The sequence below is a fragment of the Poecilia reticulata genome, chromosome 17, assembly GCF_904066995.2.
Source record: "Poecilia reticulata chromosome 17, P_reticulata-male-v2, whole genome shotgun sequence".
In the NCBI taxonomy this organism is placed as follows: Eukaryota; Metazoa; Chordata; class Actinopteri; order Cyprinodontiformes; family Poeciliidae; genus Poecilia; species Poecilia reticulata.
The window spans coordinates 23,501,543-23,526,586 of NC_088846.1; the positions used below are offsets into that span (position 1 = coordinate 23,501,543).

Here is a 25,044-nt window from a genome sequence, read left to right on the forward strand (position 1 = left end):
GCAGACCAGACAAGTAAAAGAAATCAAATATCTAATATCCAGATGTAGGTAGTAACTACTCAGTTTACTCAGTTGCATTTATTTAAGTAGCCTTTTTGGGGGGAAAACATTAGAAGTAGTTATATTACACCATACTTTTTTATTATAGTGAAGTGTACTTTCAATAGAACAAAATATCTCACTTCTCCACCCACGTGAGTAACTTTACTGAATGAAAAACAAACATGTTTTAAACAAAAATTAAAATTAAACTTATTTGAACACAAGCTTTGTTGTTATTTTATTTTCTGTCTGCTGAGCCTTTTGTCATTTTGAGGTCAAGAAAATACAATAAGCTAAATATTTTGACATTGGAAGCACTTCTCCCTGTTCTAACTTAAATAGATCCGGTATATAACCTGCTGAACTGTTAATTAATTAGTTTTGAGGAAAGATACAGCGGCGATGGACAGTCATAACTGTGAAATCGTGAATTTGTAGAGAACACTTTTTTACAAGCTAAGAAGATTAGCGTTCATACTTAATAAGTGTGATTAGAAAGACATTAAATATCGCATTATGGAGAAGCTACGTCTAATCATTGGTAACCATGGAGACAGTGCCGCTCCATGGTTACCAAAAAAAAACATGGCAAAAAACTGGCTAGCATTTAGTCTTTTGTAGGTTTTTAATGTTTCCCCGGTGTAAGGAGAAATGCTTTTTACTACATGGTGATATAAACCATGCGGTGTGAATTCAGGTCGGTAATTTGATCTATAGATCAAGAGGGAGGAGGTATGGGTCGGTTTCTAAGCTAGCTACATCCAATTTTTGTAAATACCGCCGTTTATGAGCCTAAACAGGTGTGTTATGTTCACTGACAAATTAGTTTGACTCGAACAAGTAGAAACCATAAATAAACTGGGGAAAAAAACAATTTGGGAAAACAATTTTAATCTCTCTGCTCAAAACTCCCGTTCCTGACGTCCATCATGGCGCCTAATGATTAAGTGACGTAGTTGCAAAGGGTCCATACAAAGACACATAGTGTTATAAATTAAATGCCTGATTCCGACTAAATATTTTTGAAACACAGTCAAAACATTCTTGAACATTTGTTATTCCTGTTGCGTTTAGAGGCACGTTTCCATATTTTTTAATTAATAAGGAGTTGGGTCAGGGAAGTTTATGCTAAGCATCATCTGTTCATGTCAGATGCTGGCTCTTAAACTGTGTGATGGATAAGTCAGATGGCTCCTCTCCTTTTTATCTCTCAGTGCTGATTCATCAAACCGCAGGATGTTTGTCCCCTCCGTTCGCCTCAGTCCACGTTTAATGAGCTGCAGATCCAGAGGAGGAAGCAACATTACGATCGTTTGGTCTTGGAATGGCTGAGCTTCAGCTTAAGATCTACAGCAAGTCTTAAATTTGTCAGGTTTTTGCGAGGTTAACAAAATTACACCATAAAACTTAAACTTTTTCCATCTAAATAAAACAGAAACAACCCAATCTGCTCAGAAGACGAAGAATGTAAAGTTTAAAAGGGTGTCATTACTTTGTTGCAGTGCAGACTGTTAGTAAAACCTATTCGATTCAGTTCCAGCATTTCCTTCCTGCTGGATTTATTTCTAGATTGAGGTTTCATCATTTAGAAACTTTAATTTTCCTCTTATGAGTCTGTTCTTCTGTTGAATTGGATCAATGTTTGGCTTGGTGCTTCAGCAAATTTATGCACAAATTAAATGAAAAAGATATTGTTCTTCATGTCCCTGATCCAAAAGTGTCACACTGCTGAAATACAAAATCGGTATTTTGTGTTTAATATCGTGTAAATAAATTTATACTTAATATTGATATAATATATATATATATATATATATATATATATATATATATATATATATATATATATATATATATATATATATATATATATTAAAAGTTCTTGTTCCACTGGAGGATTATTTCACATATAACAAGATATTCTCTCCATGTTAAAAGTAAAATAATCTGCCAGAGCAGCTAATACTTTTTATTCAATATTAAGAAATTATTGACTAAAAACAAGCTCCTATATTTTGTGAAGTTACTTTTGAATGATTTTTGTCTTATTTCAAGTGCACTAAGATATTTTCACTAGAAACTAGACAAAGATACTTTGATTTTGTGCTTTTGAAGTGTTGTCTCAGTGGTTACTGCATTAAACAATAATAATGTTCTTGTTTTCAGACCATTTTCCAAATCTTATAAAGTATTTTTGATCTAGTTTTTAGTGCAAATATCTTAGAGGAGTTTGTTTTAAATTAATAACTTTCACTAGCAGATTAGTTCACTTATAACAAGTTAGCTTTCCTATGTTTTGCAGTGAAACTTATATTGACTTAAAACAAGCTCCTATATCTTACTGAAATCCTGTAAAATAGTTGATATGATCAAAAATAGTTGGTAAGATTTTGTGTTTTTGCAGCTCAAAGATGCTCTTTTTTGAATTTTTATTCTAAAATTAATTGTGGTTATTTTTAAACCCACCTTTATATTTATCCCCTGTGATTATTTAACCCAATAATGCAGCGTCATGCCATACCAGGACACCCAAAAAAGAAACATTACAGGCTTGGTGTTTGGACTCCTTCAGGTTTTACTGCCAGGTCTTAGCAGTGCAGTGATAAATATTCTCTGTGTTTCAGCCAAATTAGGTTTGGAGAATGTTTAGACTGTGGTATCATTTTGATCTCGGCTTCACTTCTGATTTCTTTCAGGTGGTGGAACTGTCAAACAGAGCCCTGAGCAGCGGCGCAAACTAAATTTGAGGAAACCATTTGCTATTCTGAGTCACGTGTATTTTCCCAAGGCTCTGTGGTTGGGATATAGAGCTGGTGGTCATCGGGACATATGAAACAAATTAGTCCTCTGATGATCTTTTGTTGGCTCCGTCTGCACCCCAAACCACAGCTGCAGTGGCGAAACGAGGTCAGGGCTCGATATAATAATAATTAAAAAGAAAAGGACAGACAAGGTTCCATTGTATGCCTGCAAGATGAGTCTGTGCACGTTGCTGTGGCATGCCAATTGGGAACATAATCAGTGATAGGGCGTCCCGCTGCTTTTTCAAAGTGCACTGGCACAACAAAGAGCATTTGTGTGCGGTGGCGAGAGATTGGCATCAGGGAATGTTTTCCTCTTGGCTTGCATGAGATGGTCATTGAGAGCTGAACACCTGTGGACCAGAATGAAAGAATAACAACCTTGTTTCCCCAGGAAATGATGCGTTTCCTGACTTGTGAAACACTGAGCTAAGATTAGAGAGGCCGAAAAGGCAACTGGGAAAAACATTTACCCGTTAACTTCTGTGACACACCTTTTCCATATAAATACAACAAGCACGAGCAGATATTTTAAAATAATTTTTTTAAAGAAGTAGTCTCTGACATTGACTGAAACGTGTTGTTTTAGACCACTGAATTTATTTGTTTCTTGGATTAAAAACAAAAAACTTTAAAGGTTCAGTATGTATGTCATATAAAATATTATACCATAATAAGGGTACCATATAATGATATATTTTTTATTGGTAAAACCGATACTTCAAGTATAACTTCACAAGTTGCTCAACATTCCTCATTTAAATTTTTTATTATTATAGGCGTTCCCATAAACTTACTTTATTCTTGTATTATTACAACTTTATTCTCATTTTTCTTTCACTTTATTTTCATAACACTATAACTGTATCATCATAATGTTATGACTTTATTCTATTAATAAAAATAAATCTTAGTATTAGGGCCAGACTATCATATTAGGCAGAATATAATCTCAACAAATGGATTCCAAAGAATTTCACAAAAAGAGCAGAATGGTACCAAGAATAAAGCCTTGTGGAATGCCACATGTAAAGAGTGAGAAAAGCTAATTCACCTGTTTTCTAAGCCTGTTAGAAAAAAAAAATCAACAGTTTTTTGGGTTTAAATTTCGTCATTTAAACAATCCAACATATATAGATAGAAAAATTATAAACAGGGAGATTAAATCTCAAAGGATTCCTAGAATGAAGCCTTGTGGAACTCCAAATGACCAACATTCATTTATTGGTTGCAGAAACTCCTACTGAAAAATTGGGCTTAAAACTGAATATGATTGATGGTTTGTAAAGAGATTAAACATAAGATTCTGACTCTTACTGTAACTACTACAGAAGAACCAAAACAGCAGGATTTCATGAGTCCAAAATCAAACTATTAACAGTAACTACAGAACTATAATGTCTTTTAAAGCTGCAATGTGCAACTCTTATTTAAAAAATATGTTTGTTTTTTTAACATGTCTGTTAAATTGTTACTATGTTGTGACAGTTTATGAGACAGATACACTCCCTGAGCTGCTGTTGCCATCTGAAGGAATTTATCACTCTGACCAAAAACAACCAATCACAACCAGGGGGAGGGCCTTAGTGCTGTCAATCAATGTCATGTACTTGTAAATATGCTAATGGAAGAGAAACATCTTAGTGTTACAGAAAAACCATTTATCCAACATTATTGTTGGCCATGCCAACTAGCCTTAGCATTCAGTGGCGCCACATGAAGTGGGTTGACAGCGATAAGCCCCGCCTCCTGGCTCTGATTGGTTGTTTCTAGTTACCATTGGGAGAAAGCAGAGAAGCTCCTTTTTTATCTGTCTCATAACATTCTGTCACAGGATAATAACAGCTTCAACAAATATGTAGAAAATGTTTTTATAAAAGTTACATACTGCAGTTTTAAAAGCAGTGAAAAATGGGCAAACAAGGTTTAATTCTGTTAAATTGAGACTAGCCTTTGAAACACAAAAACTTAAGTTACCAAATCTTTTCTTTATTTGGTACAAGACTGGGATTTTGCTGACAGTAATTGCAAAAATACATTATTCATATACACCTCTAGTAAAAAACACACTATGGAAAACATATCTAAAAATATACAGTAACAGCAGAATAAAAAACAATTTGCAGGAGGAGGAGAGAGAAGAGGGGGCAGGGGTTTATTTTACATGGTTACTGAGGAATGCTAACATATAACAGTGATGGGTTTCTCTTCCCTCAGTCTTTTGGTGCCAACATGTGCCCAGAGATCGGATCGGTTCGGGTCAGAAGAGACAGTTCAAGCACTTGACGGCCTTGCTGCCGTAGTCCAGGCACTCCGGGCCAATGCACTGGCAGCAGGCGTTGTGAAACCAGCGGTACTTTGATCCGCCCATTGACTCACAGTACTGCTTGCACTGACGAATGGAGACGCAGTCGTCAAAGTAAACCACCGTGCACATTTTCTCTGGAAGGAAAGGAAGCAGGTTGAGTCACGGATTCAGCAAAACATGGTTCACAAGAACACATAATTACCTTTAGCCCTCAGTGTTTCTACTTTTACTTAATGGCTTTGCTGTAATTAAGTGAGGCCATGTGTTTTGGGTCGGTGTAATGAGTTAACTGCTGAGCTTTGTGGAAATGCTGCAACTTTATAGCAATGGTTTAAGAGTGAAACGCCAACAAATAGCAGCAAACTAAAACAAAAACATGAAAAAAAAAACAAAGCTCTGCATTATCACAGCTGATCTAACAGAGTTTCTATAAAAACACTGAAAAACTTGGAGTGGTGTTGTGAAAATACACAGAGGTATTTTAATATATAATCCTTTATTTATACAGGAAAATCTCTTAAGACTCAATACAAGCTACTTAACATTTATCATATCATATGATGACCTAAAAACTTAAAATGGCCGACCTGCTTTTCCTCTAAGTTTGAAAATAATTGTAGAAAACCAAAAACTCTGGATTGTTTGTTGACTGTCTCTAACATTTTTTTGTCAATGATAAATTCGTCACTGGCTGGCTGTCACAAAGCATTCTTTCGTACGTTTTGATTGGTCTGGGTGAGTGGTGTCCAAACTTTGATTTAAACTACTGGTGTGCCAAAAAATTTATTAAACTAAAAATGCAAAAATTTGTTTATTGTAAGTATTATTATCACTTTTACCTGCTCAACAATAAACCAATTTAATCCATATATCATTAAAGATTCAAAACATAAAAAGGGCTTCAGACCATTGCCTTATAAAAGAAAAATAGACAATTTCCAATTGTTTCCTATTTTGTTGGCCAAATTTTTACCATTGTTGACTGGTGGTCAGGGGCCGAATCAAAACATTTAAAGGGCCACAAATGGCTCCAAGGCCCACTTTGGGCACCCTTGGTGTTAAGCATTAAGGATGCTATGTGGCTTGTTCAAACGCGAGGTAAGCTAATTTATTAATATTTCAGAATATTTTCAGTTTTTGCTTAATTTTATGATAATTCCTAGTAATTTCTTCAACAATTCTTTCTGAATGTATCACAAAATAATAAATAAATCACATTAATGATATGATAACAGAGGTGTCCAAACTTTCTGTCATTGGGTCAAAAATTGTCAGTTTAAAATTTCTTGCAGGCTAAAAAAAATATAATTTTCAACAAAAATTGTCAGTTTAAAATTTCTTGCAGGCTAAAAAAAAATATAATTTTCAAAAATTAATATCACCAAAAATGTCTCATTTTAACATATATACAGTAATAGTATTTAATAACAATGATAGACTTTATTTATGAAGTTTTTCATACCTTCATTTCTATTTTATTTTGTAGGAATGGAACTGCAGATACAAAACTTAAAATGCTTTTTTTCCACGTTTTGCTTGTTAAACAAAATTCATCCAGTTTGCTTATTAATTTGGTCTCAATTGAAGAAAACTGAAAAAATATTTTGTTCTCAGAAATAAAATCAGGATCTAGGTCAGTCTTAATATGAAAACACTTGATGCATTTAGCCAGGTTTTAATAAACACAGCAATTAAAAGCAATGAGGTGATGTGGTCTTAGTTACCATGACAACAGAAAGAAACTAGAAAGCTTAGAAAAGATTATCACTTTGTGTTGAATATGTCATTTTTTTTAGTAGATTTTGATGTAAAAGCAGTACTTTTGTCCTAATTTATTTATGATTTGAGGTTGAGGGGCTGCAAAAAAATCAGTCCAGGAGTCAAATGGCCCTCGCCCCCTACTTTGGAAAACGAGGTGAGAAGGAACATGCTTTACCGTGAGGATCGATGCCGGTGTGGATGCTGTTCCCGGGCACCGACACGTTCTGCGGCTGGCTGTTGAGCGACTCCAGGAAGGAAACCAGGTTCTCGTGGTGCGTGAACTCCTCCGCCACGGGGAAGGACACCACCATCATGTTGATGGGCGCGTCGCCCTCCGTCAGGGCGCGGAAAAGCGAGGGGATGGGGCGGTGCAGCTCCTCCACCGTGCTCTTGGAGGTGGCAGGAGAGTCGCTGTAGTTCTTGGGGTTACACATCCCTGACAAAGAGAGACGCGTCAGAGGAAACATTTCTGCCTCCACAAGCTGTTCTTGTACTTCCATTTGGGTCTCAACTGCTTCCAAGAAAAGTTACATTCCACAGGAATTACACAGTTACCTAGCAACCCCAGTAGAGCTCCGCCCGTTACCTAGCAACTCCAGTGGTACTGGTCAGCTAGTTTTTACTACTATATGCACTGTACAGCGGCTCTGAAAAAGACAAGAGTTTTGTTTTTGACTTACCATCCAGAAACCACTTGCTGCATTCTCACAGGACGTATGGCTGTATAATTGCTAGTGCTAAAATATTTAACCAGATTAATCCCTCACTAGCCTAACTTTGTAAGCTCCGTAAACCCCTGGCCTATCCTAACCAACCCTGGTCAGGGCAGCATTACGGTCCCCTTTAAACTCAACGGGGTTGGTTTTGGAAAACCACAGCACTGTCAAAAAAAACAGTCTCATCTCAATTAAGGTCTGTTTAACAGTTCGTTTAATTTCAACACAGAAGCAAGTCCCCGCATCCCCAGATACGATCTCCCAACCCTGTGCAACAAGTCCAAGTGAATTACAGCTAATGGGTAAATCATTTAATGGGGGACGGAGTTTGACAGAGGATTTGGATCAGAAACCGACGCTAAAAGCAGAGCCAGAGCAGCTGTTTTAGATAAAACACACTCATGGCTGCTCCACTCCCTCCCTGCATTTTTTTAAATCCAAGCTCCTCCAACCAGCCTCCTAAATCTTCCCCCCCCTGCTCCTCTAAACACTCACACTTCAAAGCAGTCGCCGTTTGGCACAGATAACTTGCTGCAAGTGGAAAACGGACAGTGAAAAAGGGAAGAAAACATAAAGGAAGACAATGTATTCGCTCAGAGCGACAACATCTCCTCGGTGGGCTGTAAAAGCCCCGTCCAGGAGGAAAAACAGCGCTCCAACATCTGCACCGCAGCAGCTGCTGCAGCAGCAGAGCGCGGCACTCAGATCCTTGTTCTTCTTTTCCACATGAAAGCGTTTTAATAAAGCCTCCATGTCAGCAAGCGGAGCAATATCTGTCAGTCAGAGCGGATCTGAGAGATCTGTGATCTCCAGAGTCAGAGGAGAAACAAATTCTTCTTCTCCTTCTTAAATCATGTCTGTGTCTGCAATCCGATCTTTGAATTTTTTTGTGCAAAGTAAGTTAAAGACATCTACAGACATGCCATTAGAAGTGAGTAGAAAACCCAAAAGTCGTACTAAAGTAAAAGTAGCACTTTTACTCAAATAATTAAGTAAAAAGTGGTCCTTCAAGACATTGCTAAAAAAGTAGGCCTATTTGGTAAAACATTTAGTCAGGGACTGAGTTACTGATCAAATACCAAATATTTAAAAATTACAAAATCAGATGAACCAAAATATAAAATTAAGTGCAAATTTTGGTATTTGAAGGACGGTGGATGGATTTGTCAAAATTTGTGTATTTATTATTTGAATGTATTTTGTTTTGTCCAGAAGTTGTTTCTCCAGACATTTATTGGTGTGTTCAGTTCTGTATGCTGCTATTGGCAGTTGGTGGTTACCATAGCAACCAGTAACCGACAGCTCCTCCCCCTTTTTCTGTTGCTGTTGGTAACTGTAGTAGCATGTATTAGGATCAGCGCCGTGTTTTCTTTATAAATATTATATTTTAACATATTTTTTAGACACATTTAATCATATACAGTGTTTCATGAGTAATTTTGCTATGTTTCTGATATGTTTTTAATTGTTTTCATCATTAATGTTGTGCGGTATAGCTACGTTTAATTTTACAACCGTTAGCCGCTGCTAACTGCTCATTGGGAGCCATTGTGTTGTAGTTTGTTTAGGCTTATTTATTGTATTTTATTGAAAGCGTAGGGGCAGAAGCGGATGGAGTGACGTTAACCACCAATCTGATTTCCTCTTTTGTTAGAATAAATTGAGTGAACCTGTCTGTCATGAATCAACCAAGGCGAACAGCGAATACGCGCATCGGCTGCACCTACCAACGCAGTCGCAGCATTCCTCCCACAGGTTCCCCAGACACAGCATGCAGTCTTTGCAGCAGGAGCAGTTTCCATCGGAGGGACGGCACTGGCACAGCTCCTGTAGGGAATGCATGGAGACACGCATGAGAAAAAGAAAACACACACACAACATGCTTAGGAACAACATGAAGACCTCAAGATGCATTTCTGCTTCAAAGCAACGAAACTTAATAATGTACGACGCAGAATTAGGAAAAAAATTGAAAAATACATAACATTACGAAATTAAAATCGTAATATCACTAGAATAAAGTCATAATATTACGATAATAAAGTCGTAATATTAAGATAAAGTCATAAATTTACATGAATAAAGTCATAATATTACTAGAATAAAGTCGGAATATTACGATAGTAAAGTTGGAATATTACGAGAATAAAGTTATCATATTGGCAGAATAAAATCGTAGTAAACACATAAGCATCATATTATTACCAGTAGCATCCAGCAAGATGTGTTAATAGATTATTTCTAAAACAAATACCAAAGTATAACTTCACTCAACATTTTTCATTCCTCTGCAGTTTAGACCACATTTTCTCATAATATCACAACTTCATTCTGGTCATTTTTGTTATTCTCATGAAATAATAAATTTTTCTTAACCTGACCCCAACACTCTGTCCTAAGAATGTCTGAGGAGAGATTTAGAAATAGAAATAAGTAAACGTAATGTGAAAAATGTCAGCTTTAAAATGTTTTTTGGTATTTCCAGACTCTGAGGTGCAGAGAGAGGAGGCAGCGTGTGGCCCAGCTCTTCAAACAGGAAGCCTGTCATTAAACCAGTAACAGGAAGGACAACCACTGGTTTACTTCCAGTACAGTAACTATTACTGGACTAAAAAAACCAGTGAGTTCACTGGGAAAGGATAACATCGTATTAAATCGAGAAATTTTACCTGAAGTGCACAAAGTTAGCGCGTGTGCTTAGCTACATATTATAAGCCTACAAAATTCAACAGCGTAATGTTCTCTTGTGTTAATTATAATTATAGTAATATTATGAATTTATTCTGGTAATCTTAATTTATTTTTTATATTATTACAACTTTATTCTCGGAGTATGACTATTTCTATATTATTTTGACTTTATTCTCATATTATGGTTTTTTTCTTGTAATATAATAACCATTCTCATAAAGATTTAAAAACCTGCTCGAAATTAATAAATAAAATCAATGTTATGGCTTTATTCTTGTAATACAATCACTTTATTCTTAAGAAATGTATAAATGTTACCTTAAATGCACAAAGTAAGAATATATGCTTCACAACATATTAGGCGACAAAATTCAAGTGCATTATGTTCTCAAATTTTCCAGTTTTGTTTTATTTCTGTCACTTCCTGGAGTATTTTTACTCGTTGGTTGTGATTGGGTCTTTTTTATCGAAGGAACATTCTGATTGGATGAAAACAATCTGTCATTCGCTGGAGGTGTCGTTCATTTACATACGCATTAATTTAAAAACATACAAAAACACATGAAGCTTCACACGTTTTTGATATGTTTGGTGTTCCATACATGAGGAGCAGCAATGTTAGGGCAGAGAGTGTGACAGAGGCTAATTTAGCCATCGAATGTGAGATATAAACGCTCAACACCAGAAATTATTGTTCGTTTACATAAATATATGTGCTCAGATTCATTTCACTGTAGACTCTGATTGGTGGTAAATAATGCCACAGAAATTAAGTTTTTAAGAAAAACTGCATTAGAATGCTCATAAAAGCAACAGTAATCTGGATGAGATGTCTGTTATCTATCTGAGAATGTGAGACGCAGATGATGGTAAATCAGGAAAACATGAGCAGAAACAGCTTTTCCACAACCAGCAGGTCCCGACACGTTCGCCTTCATGTTTGCTCAAGTCTGTCTTCTCTAAGGCGGCGCAGGAGAAAATGAGGCTCAGAGCAACGCATTCAGGACTCTTTTCAGGATTAAGCATCGTTTATTATGATATTAATCTGACTGCAGCGGAAAGTGAAGAAACAAACATGTTTTCTATGTTACATAAAAGTGTCTCTTCTAAGAGGAATATGTATTCCTGGTTCATTAACAACATACTCATGCATGTAGACGCCTTTCAGCGTACAGTTTATTAAATATATGGATTTTTTCCCTTCATGTGCCGTAGGGATGTCAGCAATTTACTCTGCTGACTTTATTCTTTATTCTATACTTTATTGTCATACAACTTTATTCTCGTAGGCTAATGTCTTTATTCTCATATTATTACAACTTTGTTGTATTATTACAGCCTTATTCATATATTGGAACAACTATGTTATGTGAATGGCTTTATTCTTGTATTATTCCGACTTCATTCTTATAATCTGACTTTATTCTAAAAATATAACAATTTTATTGCCATATTTATTGACTTTATTCTCATATTATAATTTTATTCTCTGAATGTCTTGATTCCCGTAATGTGACTTTATTCTAATCTTATTACAACTTTATTTTCATGTTATGATTTTGTTCCCATATTATTACAACTTTATTTTCAAAATATTTCAAATTTATTCTCGTAATATGACTTCATTTTAGTGTTATTACAACTTTATTTTCATGTTATTACAACTTTATTCTCGTCATTTAATGGCCTTATTTTTGTATTACTACGACTTTGTTCTCATATTCTGATTTTATTCTATTATTACAAATGCATTCTCATAATATAATAACTTTGCTATGTTTTATTCAGCTTTATTCTCTGAATAACTTCATTGTTTTATTGTTTCGACTTTATTATCGTAATACGACTTTATCCTACTATTATTACAACTTTATTTTCATATTATTACAACTTTATTCTGGTAACATTATGACTTTTTTCTTGTAAATAAGTTTAATAAATTCAAAAATCGTAGTCTGGCTCTAATACTGAGTTGTACTTCGTGTAAAAAAAAAAAAAAAAAATCACACAGAGAAGTTTTCCGTTTAAAGTGACGAAGCCTGAAAAAGATGGCGGTGTGAACACGTTAGTGACCGTTTAGCTCTGCAGCTGCGGTCCTTCATGAGGCAACAGCTCCTGAGTTTAGCTCCGTTTTACCTCATTAGTCACATCGCATTAACGTACTATAACCTCCTGTTAAACCCAGAAACTCAACAGAGGTGCAGATGGAGACATTTTCATGACTCATACAGCCACAAAAGCCACTTTGAAACGTCCATTTAAACTTTCAGGCTAAGTCACATACATGTTAAACACAACAGAAACATATATTAAATCTTAAATTAAAGGTAGGTGATGAATTGGACTAAACAAGCGGCCTGTTTTTTTAGGCTGATGAGAAATCAAAAGTTTCCAGTTCGAGACGCAGCGCTTCTAGAAACTTCTACAGGAATCAGAGAACAAACACGTCATTTCACTTCGGAGTGGTTCGACTTTGAAGGAGACAAAAGTAAAACCTTGTTGGTGGGATTAAACAGCTCCTTTTTTCCTCCCTCCCGACTCGGAGCAGGGAGCACATTCCTCCACGTCAAGGTCACGACAATAATGGGGGAGGAATTGGACGAGAGGGGGGCAAGAAAACACCTGGAGAACAGAGCGGAGCAGAAAGTTCCCCCCTAACTTTCTTCCTGCCTTTCTCCCTCGTTTTGTTTTGCTCTCCTTTCCTTTCCGTGTTTTTTCTCAGCACAGCTTCCCTCTCATCCTTTCAGGAACCGTCTCCTCCGTGTAAACACCCTCGGCGATGATAAAAGACTCAGAAATGACTCAGCAGCGAGGGATTGCAAAAAACCACACACAGCTCGCATAATCACCGGCTCTCTGCTCCTAAACCTCCGATCAAGACCCGATCCCTCCGCTAATTATACCTCTTGAAGGTGGCGTTGTAAAAAATAAAACTACACAGCACGCAAAGCCACGTTTTATTAACCAGAAATACTCCCTATTCTCTTAGAAAAACGAGACATGGAGGCGCTGCTAACATAGGCTAGCTTAGCGCTTTAGCTATCAGGATAAAGTTAGCAACAAGCAACTAAGCTAGCAAATAAAATAAATAAAAACAAACCTAAGGTGTATATTTATAGAAAAAGTGTTTTTTTATTTTGAAAAGAGTCAAGTGAAAACTAAGTTCGCCCCCTTCTGCTTCCATTGGCGTTAAGAGGAAAATACTAGCTAAGTGCTACTAATCAAATACACCTATAAAAAAATTTGTTTGGTCAGTTTGAAGCATGAAAAGATGTGTTAAAATCATTCCTAAATTTGGATCTGGGAATAACGCCACACCAAAAAATAAAAACAAAAACATTTAAAGATCTGAACCCTTTGCTAATTATTAAAGGTGGCATAAGATATAAAACTACATAGCACACAAAGCCACGTTTTATTAATCAGAAATACTCCTTATTTTCTAAAAAATAAGACATGGAAGCATTGCAAATGCATTCAAGCTTAGCGCTTTAGCTGTTTATCACACTAACATTAGCAAGAAGCAACTCTGCTACAAAGCTAAGCCTAAATAAAAGAAACAAAAACAATGCTAAGCTTTTCATTTATAGAAAAAAAATGTGCTCCCAAGAGGAGAGTACTTGCTAATAAAATAAATCAGAAAAAAAGGAGTTTTGTCAGTTTGAAGCATTAGAAGGTAAAAGCATTTCTAAATTTGGATTTGGGAATCATGTCACACCAAAAGAACCAAAAGCAACATTTAAAGTTCTGATCAAGACCTGATCCATTCACTAATTATACTTAAGGTGGCATTGTAAAAAAATAAAATAAAACTACACAGCGCACAAAAACACATTTCATTAATCAGAAATATTCCTTATTTTTCTAAAAAAATGAGAAATGGATGCACTGCTAACACATCAGGCTAGTTTTGGCAAGAAGCAACTTCTCTAGCAAATAAAGGAAATAAAGACATAACAAAGGCGTTTATTTTAATTTTAAAAATTGTTCTCGATTTTAAATAGAGCCATATGAAAAACTGTTTCATCTGTTTGCAACCATTTTCATGTGCACATTTGTTTACACTGGACTATCCAGTGTAAACAAATTTAAAGTGACAAGACGCCCTAATAAGTAACTTAAAATAGTCAGAAGTATCCAGACTAAAATTTGATTATCTGAGAATGACTGTGCAAAACTTTTTTACCTATCCTAACCTGCACAAGGAAGGTCACCTTTTGGGGGTTAAATCTTTTTTTCTCACACCATATTTCTGAAACCTTCACTATGTACCATAGCCATAGCAGCCATGTTGGATTTTAAACCAGAGAAAGTTGGGCGACTTTTCTAACTTAAAACGTAGAAATATTGACTCATCGGTCGTCCTAAGTGCCATCCTGAGTTGAATTCATTTTTAAATTTGCAGGTTGTAACTTTAGGTTGAACATGTTGGATGATAACCACTTGAAAAATGAGCGAACAAGCTAGTCGGCACAAGCGGCGGTTGTTACCATCCAACAGCAATTTCCATGCCGAGACAGATGAGGTTATCTTAAAAAGCTCTTATTTGGCTTCTCTTGCTCTCAAGTGGAAACCCAGCCATCAGTCAAAGCGCAGCCGCTGCAGAGAGCGGCGCGTTGGAAAGTGAACATGCGTCTTCCTTAACGACTGTCAGAGGGCGAAATGCTTTGAAACCTGCTGCCCCACCCCACAACCCTGCTCAAGTTCCTAAAAGTACAACACACACACACGCACACACCTCCTGCTGACCTCCTCCGACCTCCCACCCTCGGGGGTTTTAGAGAATCCAGACAAATGAGTGGAGGTGGCAGCAGAGCGTGAAAAGCGAACTCCAGACAGCAGATCCAACTAATCACAAGCAACACGGACCATCCAGAGCCTCTGCAGGCGGAGACGTTTCTCCTTCACACACAGGCCGTCACTCTTGTCTCTGACAGCTCGCAAGTTAGTGTCAGCGAGGTCGCAAGAGCTGCAGAGCTCGTTACGATCATTGGAAAGAAGTCAACTGGAAGAGAAGAAGAGAGGAAGACTGCCGATGTGATGAAGAAATGGACCAGAGATGAACTCTTAGGCTGTTTTCGCATCTGATTGTGCGGTAGGTTTGGTTCAAAAACTGCAACATTTGTAACCAAACTTGTAAAAACATGTTCCCCTCCTCGCCTGTAGGGGCACTGCATCAAGAGCCACTGAAGAAAATTAAACGAAAACCTCAGAAGAAGACAGGAGCACAACTCCCTGCTTCACAAAATGCAAACGAAAATGGAGAAGCGTCAGATTTTTGTGGAAGTTGGATTTCTCTTTTGTCTTATGTAAAAGACAACAAGCCATTTCTCTCGCTGGCGCTAGGCTAGCCTGTTTGTCTTAGTTGTATTTACCCAGAATGCCCTGTGCTGCAGTCCACTTCCTGTTTTTGGAGCAGTCTCCGGTCTGCTGGACGTTCAAACTAAGACCGATGTTTTTAGGCGAACCAAAATTCGCTTTTTTGGTCCTCATCACAGTTTGATTGCGCATCACATCTCCCAAAACAAACCGGACCTTCTGAACAAACGGCCCAGAGTTTTATGGGTGCATTCACACCAGCCGTGTTCTGTTCGGTTTATTCTAATTCTAGTTTGTTTGTGTAGAAAGTCCGGTTCGTTTGGGGAGGTGTGAATGCACAATCAAACTGTGATGCGGACCCAAAAAAAGAACTCTAGTCGCCTAAAAGCCTCTTTCTTGGTTTGGTTGAAGTGAACTTTTATGCGGTTTAAATGCATATGTGGACGCAAGTGGACCTGAGACCACTCCAAAAGAAGGAAGTGGACAACAGTGTAAGGCATTCTGGGTAAATACAAGCAGAACAAATGCGATGCCAAAGCTAGCAGGAGAAATGGCTCAGGGTCGCTAAAATCTGACGTTACTCCATTTTGTTTGCATTTCCTGAAGAAGGAAGCTGCCTTCAGAGCCTTCTTTAGAGGTTTTCTTTTCCTTCAGTGGTTCCGGTTGCATAAATTAGTTGCAGATTATTTCAGTCATCAATTAATTACTATTAATCTGATTAATCATTTCACCCTATTACTAAATTAGTTGACATTTCAATAATTGATTAATCGTGATTAATCGTTACAGCCTTGTATAAAACTTTCCTCTGGCATCAGACAGGAGGATGTTAGAAAAGGGAAATTTTCCATGATTCAGAGGAACAAGCAGGACTTTTATTTAAAAAGCAGTTCAGGTGGAGTTCAGACATCTAAACATTTCTGCTCCAACCCGACTTCCCTCCATCTTATCCGAGGAAGTGATCTGCATTCCTCACTGCAGACGGCAGCTGAAGCTTCTTCTTGGCTCTCCCACACCGTTCACGTCGAGAGAATCAAAAATCCTGGCTGCGTTTTGCTGCTTTTATCTGCTCAGAAGATCGGCGCCGATTGCATCATCCGACCGAGATCCCAACCCCACAATCATCCCTCCGTTTCCCTCGCAATCTGTGGCCAGGATTTAAGGCCTCACCTGAATGAGGCACTTGCTGACGTCGCTGGCGCAGAGGGCTTTGTTGCAGCCGGAGGTCAGCGAGAGTCCGGCCAGGAGGAAGAGCAGCGCTGCCGTGGCGGGGAGGATCAGCTGAGCGGACCTCATCCTGACGGTCTCACCAGCGCGCGACGGGAAAACACCTTGAAGCACAAAGAGCATCAACAACAACGTTTTTATTCAGGTTTTGATTCCAAAGCAGCCAAAATAAGAAAAAAGTTTTAAGAACTTTCGTAAAGTTTGAAGAAATCAAATTTAAAACTGTCACAATTAATCGATTACTGAATTAGTAATCAATTAATTGTTAATTGGAGTATTTGGGCTCAAAAAAGGCAATTTGGTGGGAAACAAAAAGATTAACTGAGATTAATCATCTATTTAAAATTCTCAACTAATTTAACAATCAAATAACTGTTAACTGGAGTGTGAAGACTCAACAAAAGGCCATTTTGTGGAAATAAACAGGACGTTTTACATATGGCTGAAACGATTAATCGTGAATAATCAATTATTAATATAATCGTCAACTAATTTAGTAATCACAATCAACTATTAATTGGACTATACAGACTTCAAAAATTGGCCACCTGCTAAAGGAACAACCCATTCAGAGCAGAAAACTGTAAAAAAAAATAAACAAGTTTCACATTTAAGATAACAACAAATCTGATTTATCTGTAAATCTGTTTTACCCAAAACACCTTAAGAGGTACTTTTAACTCCTGTTAAGCATATTTTCCTATCCAGTTATCAATCAATTTATCACATTATTGAAAGTATTTTTTTTGTTGACATGTTATTGCATTTTAGGCAAAAAAATGTTAGTTAATGTGAGTTAATAATGAATTCTTACTTACAATAACGGCCTGATTAATCGATTAATCGTTAGAATAACTGAATTATAAAAACCTTCAGCTGCAGCTCCAATTCTTTACATTTTATTAGCCAAAGTTACTAAAAGTTGTTGTAGGAGGTCAAAGAGGTCGCAGATCCCTGATTTGGGTTTTATGCAGCAATGCACTGATTACAGTTTTCTGATCGATTACCGATTTTTAAAAAGCCTGATGTTGGCCGATACTGATTTGTTTTGTTTGAAATTTTGCTAAACATAACAACAAAGTTGTTGAGTTTTAGACCTTTGCAGAGAAAGGTAAGATTGTTTTCACAGATTTCCAAGATTAATTAAGATTTATTGCTGCAACCTCAGTTTTGTGGCAAAGAGGCTTTAAGTTGGGCATCAGGAATCCTGGCTGCAGTGGCAGAAACAATAAAACATGACGAATGTTCTCTGCCAAATATTTAACCTTTTAGGCAAAATCAATCAATCAAGGCGGCTCAAAGTGCTTTCAATCATAAAAACCGATAAATAAAAAGTAATAGAAACATCACAGTCACCAGAAAGAAAAAAAAAACATTAGATTTTATCGAGTGACATCATCAAAATCATAGATACGCATCAAATATTTTGGTCAAAGTTCCAGTGATTGTTGTACAAAATCAACTCAGAGTGCACTGTGAAGCACGGCGGCGGCAGCATCATGCTGTGGGGATGCTTCCATTAGCAATCGTTTGAACAATATATCTGGAACACCAAAGGTTTACGTCAAAGCGTCTTCACGAGTTAGAATGGTCTAGTCAAAGCTCGACAGAGAATCTGGCTGAGCTTAAAGTTGATAACTGCTGCGCTGAAATCAAAACATGCCACTTTTTAAAATAAGATTTTACATTTACTTTCCAATTACTCACTACTTTCTGTTGATCTGTTACAGAAACCCAGTTAAATGGATCAAAGTTGGCGGATGTGAACAGAAACATTTTATTCCAGCTGCTTCTGAAACGTTCAGTTTGTTTCAGGTCGAAACTCTTTTTCTCTCTGCGTCGCTAACCGGACTTTAAATGTGAAAAGGTGGAGCAGCGGGAGCTGATTGTCCTGTAAATTTGTAGGAAATCGCCGCTAAACTCTGATTTCTGCAGATGGAGAGAGAAGAAAAGGCCCGCAGTCTCATCTCATTCAAAGCCAGCGCTGCTTTTTCTTTTTTTTTTTTCTTTTTAAGGAATAACAATATGCGCAACACATCTGGCAACATCAGCTGCCTGCATCCATTTTCTGACTCTCTGTGTGTGTGTGTGTGTTGCACTTTCACACACACACACCACTCTGTTTTTTTTATATACATCGTCTCCACTTCACATGACGAGGAGAAAACATGTGAGGGACATTAGCTCCCTCATTCCTGAGCTCCTTTCTGCTTTTTCTTCTCCTCCTCTCCCTCTTTTTCTCTCCCTCTCTCTCTTTTTTTAAGTTTCACTCGCACGCAAGCGCAGCAGCACCGATTAAAAAGGTGTTTAAACTCACCTGAACGCAGTCGATAAGCTTCCAGGTTGGGTTTTTGTAAGAGGCGGAGGTGGTTTTCTCTTTGAACTCCTCCGGGATGGTGATCCGCCGCCGCTCCGGTGTCCACTGTGTCCAGAGGGCGTCAGTCTCTCCGCAGCACAAAGCGGCAGGCAGTCAGGCGCCTTAAAGGCACACGCTCCATTTTCAAAGCGAAGTCTCAACGGAGAGAAAACACCGGCGCCCGAAGTCAAACAGATCCCAAATCAGCGCACCGAGACTCGGATTCAGAGCAGAGCGGATCAAGAAGAAGAAGAAGAAGAAAAAAAACGTGCGTAAAAGCCCTGCGTAAAACCAACACGTGAGCGGGCTGGCTCAGGTTGCGTGATGGAGCTTCTTCTCCTCCCAGTTTGCGGGTCCTTTGTCTCCTCTCCTATCCGCGGCGCGTTGGGTGCGCCTCGCCAGGTGAGGAAGCCGATCGGGCGCCCCGCTGGGCGGCTCGTTCATAAGGCGATGCGCCGCTGCAGCTCCACAGGTGTTCAGCTGCAGCTTTAACCTGATGGCACGACGTGACAAGAATAACACACAAAACACCTTCTAAAGTAAAGTTTTTTATTGTCTAAATCGACACATGGTGTAGATTTAGACAATAAAATAAAATAACTTTTGGAAAAAAAATATTTATGATCAGAGTAACCAAAAATTGTAGTCAAGTAACAGCAGCCACTACTTTAACATATTTGCTCGAGTAAAAGTAGAACGTTGTCCAACATGTAAACAAAAAAAGTATTTGGTAAAAAGCTACTCAACTGCGTAACTGATCAAATGATCAATCATTTAATATTTAAAACTTACATCAGACGGACCAAAATATAAAGTCAAGTGGAAATTTAGGTATTTTTAGGATGAAAATGACAATAACTCATAAAAAAACAAACAAAAAACTAAATCAGGCTAAAGAAAAAAACCTGTATACGTTATATATCTTCAAAATTATATAGATATAGCTTTGTGTATTTATAGATCAATTTATCTAAATATATATGTCTATATTTATATTTGTGTATATATGTAGATGTATACACACATCTATCTCTGGCCTCCATCAGGAATTTGCATTGCTGTCTGCAGTGCCCCCTCCTGGCAGATCAGAGTGCTGCATACACACAATAATAATATTTAATAATCTTTACGCAGGTGAATCAACTTTAAAAAACTCATCCAACACAAGATATAATTTCACAACAAATAAAATTTATTCAATTATATATTACAAATATGTACAAGTCATGTAACAAGTAAATATTAAAATAGACATTTTTTTAGAACTATCGTTCAAAAGGCATTATGCTGAAAAAATAGGATTTGTTGTGATCTCACGTCGAAACTGTAAAAGTGTTTTTTTTTTCTTTCTCTTTTTATTCTTGGAAGCCACAACAGACTTCGATGTGCGCGAGACACAATATGGACGACACAGGAGGACGCTCTGAGGCCGCCAGAAGAAAGAGACACGATGTTGGGGTGGAAAAGAAGAAATAAAAACAAAAAGACTCAAGAGAAAGAGCTGGAACACTTCAGTTAAAACCTCACGAATTTAAAGTCCACGGTACTTTAAGATAAAGAACATCGCAACGCATGCACAGCATTAAAACCGCCAAAGTCGAGGAAACACCAGCTGTGGCGTAAAGCTCCAGATGTGGAAGGAAGGAGGAAACGTAGGAAAAGAAAGAAAAGAACAACAACAACGAACGACGAGAACATCACAGACGAAGACCGGATAAAAAAAAAAAACAAAACGACTTTGGTCCATTAAAACATCAGACGGAACGAGTTTACAATCAAAATATCTATTTTACTTTTTGTTTTTTTTACAGTTTAAAACAATAATTACATGACTATGTACAAATGCACATTTTCTTTTTTTTATGTATAAAATAAGTTAAAAAAATTAAGAGCACAGTCTGTACACAACGTATGAACACTTTGAAAACATTTGAAATCTTCACGGCCCGGTTCTGGTAAAAAAAAACAAAACAAAAACCCGGCTGTAAGTGCTGCTCCACGGCGTCGCGGTGGCGACGCCTCATATGGGGGTCAGGTCGAAGTCGTCGTTGACCTCCACCAGCGGGATGTAGAACTCGGGGATTTCGAAGATGCTGGTGGACTTGTAGGTGGCCGGGTCCAGTTCCTGCAGCTTCAGCTGCCACTCGAGGCGCTGGACGGCGTTGAGCGCCGCCGCCTCGTGCTGCTGCCGCATCAGCAGGCAGGTCTGGGGGGACAGGACCAAACGGGTCAGAACCAAACATCAGGACCAAACGGGTCAGAACCAAACATCAGGACCAAACGGGTCAGAACCAAACACCAAACGGGTCAGAACCAAACGGGCCAGGACCAAACATCAGGACCAAACGGGTCAGAACCAAACATCAGGACCAAACGGGTCAGAACCAAACGGGCCAGAACCAAACGGGTCAGGACCAAACGGGCCAGAACCAAACGGGTCAGGACCAAACATTAGGACTAAATGGGTCTGAACCAGGACAGGACCAAACAGGTCAGGACCAAACGGGTCAGAACCAAACATCAGGACCAAACGGGTCAGGACCAAACGGGCCAGAACCAAACGGGTCAGGACCAAACATCAGGACCAAACGGGTCAGAACCAAACGGGCCAGAACCAAACATTAGGACTAAATGGGTCTGAACCAGGACAGGACCAAACAGGTCAGGACCAAACGGGTCAGGACCAGGTTAGAACCAAACATCAGGACGAACCAAACATCAGGACCAAACGGGCCAGAACCAAACGGGTCAGGACTGGGTCTGAGAAACAAACCTGGTTTGGTTTCTTCCTTAAGCTCAAACTTTGACCCTAAACTGATCGCTAAGGGCAACAAACTGCTGCAAGCTGCTGTAAACTGTTGTAAAATGCTGTAAAGTGCTCCTCCTCTATTAAATAGAAAACTTAATAAAATAGAAACTTTGGGATTCAAAGTGAAAATCAATCAGGACTATTGATATGTGATTATTTGTAATTTATTGAGAATTAATAGAAAAAAATGTAAAATATCTGAAAGAAGAGAAAGGAGGAAGGAAATATATCGACTTCCTTCAGTCTGACCTTTGACCTTGTGGTTTTAATCAATTATTCGGTGAATATCGTGAAACCTCCAGCCCCTTATTGATCCCTGATCAATAAAAACCTTCATCAATCACCCTCTTCCTCTGAAAAACATCCAAGAAAAAAAACCAGATCCATGAGCTTTTATTTTGAAAGTCTAACCTTGAGCTTGTCGAACTTGTCGTCGACGTCCTGCAGCCAGGACATGAACTGCCGGGCGTTGAACCGATCCCTCACCGATGTTTTCCCGTCGTCGCTCTGGCAACGAAAACCCGACAGGTTCAAACCCAGAGCAGCAGGACAGAGGTCAGAGGTCAGAGCGAGGCTCACCTGGATGTCCTGAGGCATGTTGTACACCTCGGCGTCCAGCAGGACGGTGCAGGCGCTGAACGGCAGCGTCTGGTTGGCTAGTGTTCTGGCGGCCCGGTAGTGGACCCGCAGCACTTCCTGCTCGTTGGAGACGATCAGCTTCTCCTGAAACGAGAGGGGCCAAAGGTCAGCTGGAGGTCAGCTGGGGGTCATCAGGTCAACCTGGGTTACATTAATAAAGATGAAATAAAAAACGTACGCGCTCGATGCTGTGCTGCAGCCGCAGCTTCATACGGACGACTTCCTGCTGCTTGAACATTTCCTTCAGCGGCTCAGGAAGCGAAGGGGGCGGAGTTATCTGGAAAATACGATTATTAATTATTGATTTATATTATTATTATTTAAACATGTTTAGAGAGAAAACCGATCAATTATTCGGTTTAATGTGAAGGAGAAACGAGAGGCACAGAGAAGAGGAAGGAAAAAGCTGCATGATTATAAAATGAAAACAACATGATGCTGCCACCACCGTGCTTCAGAGTCAGACAAATAAAACACAGATCGACTCCAAGTAGTGGCTCTGGATTTTATCAAGAGATATCAGAGCACAGAGGGATTAAAATGCACACCGCACTTTTCAGATTTTGATAAAGAAGCAAAGGAGGAAGGAAAGAAGACAGAAGAAAGGGACGAAAGAAAAAACAAAGAAAGGAAAGAAGAAAGACAGAAAGGGAGGGAGGGAGGGAGGGAGGGAGGGAGGGAGGGAGGGAGGGAAGGAAGGAAGGAAGGGAGGGAGGGAGGGAGGGAGGGAGGAAGGGAGGGAGGAGGAAGGAAGGAAGGAAGGAAGGAAGGAAGGAAGGAAGGAAGGAAGGAAGGAAGGAAGGAAGGAAGGAAGGAAGGAAGGAAGGAAGGAAGGAAGGAAGGAAGGAAGACTCAGCGGTTCTGTGTGATCCGTTCGGACTCACGGTGGGGATGCAGAGCTTGCTGAGCGGGTTCCCGTCCAGCAGGTACGACCCGTTGAACGTCACGTACTCGTCGTAGTACTGCGGCGGCTGCGGCGTCACGTTGCACAGCACCTTGCGCTTCTCCTCGATCTTCCTGCGGATGTGCAGGAACTCGTAGTACGGGTTGGCCCGCTCCGTCTGGTACGGCTCGATCTCCTCCAACTTCACCGCGTCCACGATAGCCGCCAGCGACTGCTGGCACCTCTCTCTCTCCTGCTGGGCGGCCGAGCTCAGCGGCGACGCCGCCGGCCTCGGCATCTTCCTCTTGCGTGGGTGCGGGACGTGGACGTCGGCGTCTTCGTCCGCCGTCCGGACTTTCAGCTTCGCTCCGGAGGAGTCAGAGTCTCGGTCGGCGGAGTCTCGGTCGGCGGACTGTGGCGAGCAGCTGCCCGAGGCGCTGCCGCTGTCCGTCTGCGGCGCCGACTGGACCGACCTCGGGCTTTGCTCTTCAGCCGCCGACATCTCTGCCTTTTCGTCCGCCGGTGTGGCGTCCATCGGCTCAGGCGGCGTCTCCATGTTGGTGTCGGCCGTGCTTCCGTCCAGGGGAGAGCTCTCTGCTGCGGCGCTGCTCTCTGAGCCCTGATGAGCGTCGCTCGGCTCCTCTCTGGGGTCAGGGGTCACGGAGGACGCTGCCTCCTCCATCTGGACATCAGGACAAGCGCCGGCGTCATCAGTGGAAGGCTGGGATTTGTCTGCATCGTCTGCGGACGCCTCGTCGTCGTCTTCTTCTTCTTCTTCTTCTGCTGGAGCAGAACTGGGAATGTGCAAACTGGGTTCTGGTGGAGGACTGCGCGGCACGTCCGGCAGCGTTGCGTTGTCGGAACCGGCGGCCATGTTCTCCTGAGGAGGGTTCTCCGGTTGGAGGTCGGACGCCTGCTGGGTCTCGGTGCTGGAAGACGGCGGCGTCTCTCTCTGATGGAAGGTCGCTGCGTCCGCGAGCGCCGGCGGCTCGCCGGGCGTCAGCGGCTGATCCGATTCTCCGCCAACACTTTCCCCCTGTCGCACAAACCACTCAGAATTAGCATTTCCAGCTATTGTTCAAATTTCATGTCTATTTTAACACATTTTAACTCAGAAACATGGCAGGTACCAACAGACGCAGCAGGTTTTATTAACTCACTCTGGACATTTAAAATGTCTTCCAGTTCCAGGGTTGAATGTTCATTAAAATATTAGTTTATTTATCTTTATTTATCTGTTATTATGCCACTGCCATATTATGACATGAAAATGGTCTCAAAACAACAATATCATTAATCGCAATAATTTCTGTGACAATTTGTTGTCCAGAAAATTCAACAATATTTTATAGATTAAATGTTGTTGTAACTCGTATTAATTCAAATTCTTCAGAGTTTTTGTAGAGGGAATAGATCTCCTGTAGCAGTCTGTATTACAGTGAGTTTGAAGAAGGCTCTGACTGAAGACACTGCTCAAGTCTCATGAACAGGA

At 39.5% G+C, this 25,044-nt stretch overlaps 2 protein-coding genes across 5 annotated transcripts in view; both read right to left on the reverse strand.

The window, feature by feature from the left end:
* Positions 1-4,811: 4,811 nt before the first annotated feature.
* twsg1a (twisted gastrulation BMP signaling modulator 1a) lies at positions 4,812-19,563 on the reverse strand. The gene is made up of 5 exons (XM_008434326.3): positions 19,183-19,563; positions 16,809-16,969; positions 9,356-9,455; positions 7,088-7,348; positions 4,812-5,285 (listed from the first exon to the last, which is right to left on the reverse strand). Exons 2-5 carry the CDS (start codon positions 16,932-16,934, stop codon positions 5,104-5,106), a joined length of 669 nt encoding a protein of 222 aa, XP_008432548.1. The 5' UTR covers positions 16,935-16,969; positions 19,183-19,563; the 3' UTR covers positions 4,812-5,103.
* An 829-nt stretch (positions 19,564-20,392) lies between these two features.
* ankrd12 (ankyrin repeat domain 12) overlaps positions 20,393-25,044 on the reverse strand; it is a 53,000-nt gene continuing 48,348 nt past the window's right edge. For 2 of the 4 annotated variants that reach the window (XM_008434325.3, XM_008434324.3), the window contains 5 exons: positions 23,554-24,588; positions 22,848-22,946; positions 22,610-22,753; positions 22,442-22,537; positions 20,393-21,427 (listed from right to left, as the gene is read on the reverse strand). In XM_008434325.3, coding sequence (XP_008432547.2) covers positions 21,242-21,427; positions 22,442-22,537; positions 22,610-22,753; positions 22,848-22,946; positions 23,554-24,588 — 1,560 coding nt within the window. In that variant the 3' untranslated portion in view covers positions 20,393-21,241. Of the gene's footprint in view, positions 21,428-22,441; positions 22,754-22,847; positions 22,947-23,553; positions 24,589-25,044 lie in introns of all 4 variants that reach the window. The other 2 variants (XM_081598534.1, XM_081598535.1) reach the window with 1 other exon arrangement.

Excerpts from the sequence above, each read along its gene's own strand:
- twsg1a (XM_008434326.3), bottom strand. The coding sequence starts at position 16,934 with ATGAGGTCCGCTCAGCTGATCCTCCCCGCCACGGCAGCGCTGCTCTTC. Across the intron at positions 7,349-9,355 it reads GGAATGCTGCGACTGCGTTG|GGATGTGTAACCCCAAGAAC; the intron begins GTAGGTGCAGCC and ends TCTCTTTGTCAG. Across the intron at positions 5,286-7,087 it reads CACCGGCATCGATCCTCACG|AGAAAATGTGCACGGTGGTT; the intron begins GTAAAGCATGTT and ends CTTTCCTTCCAG.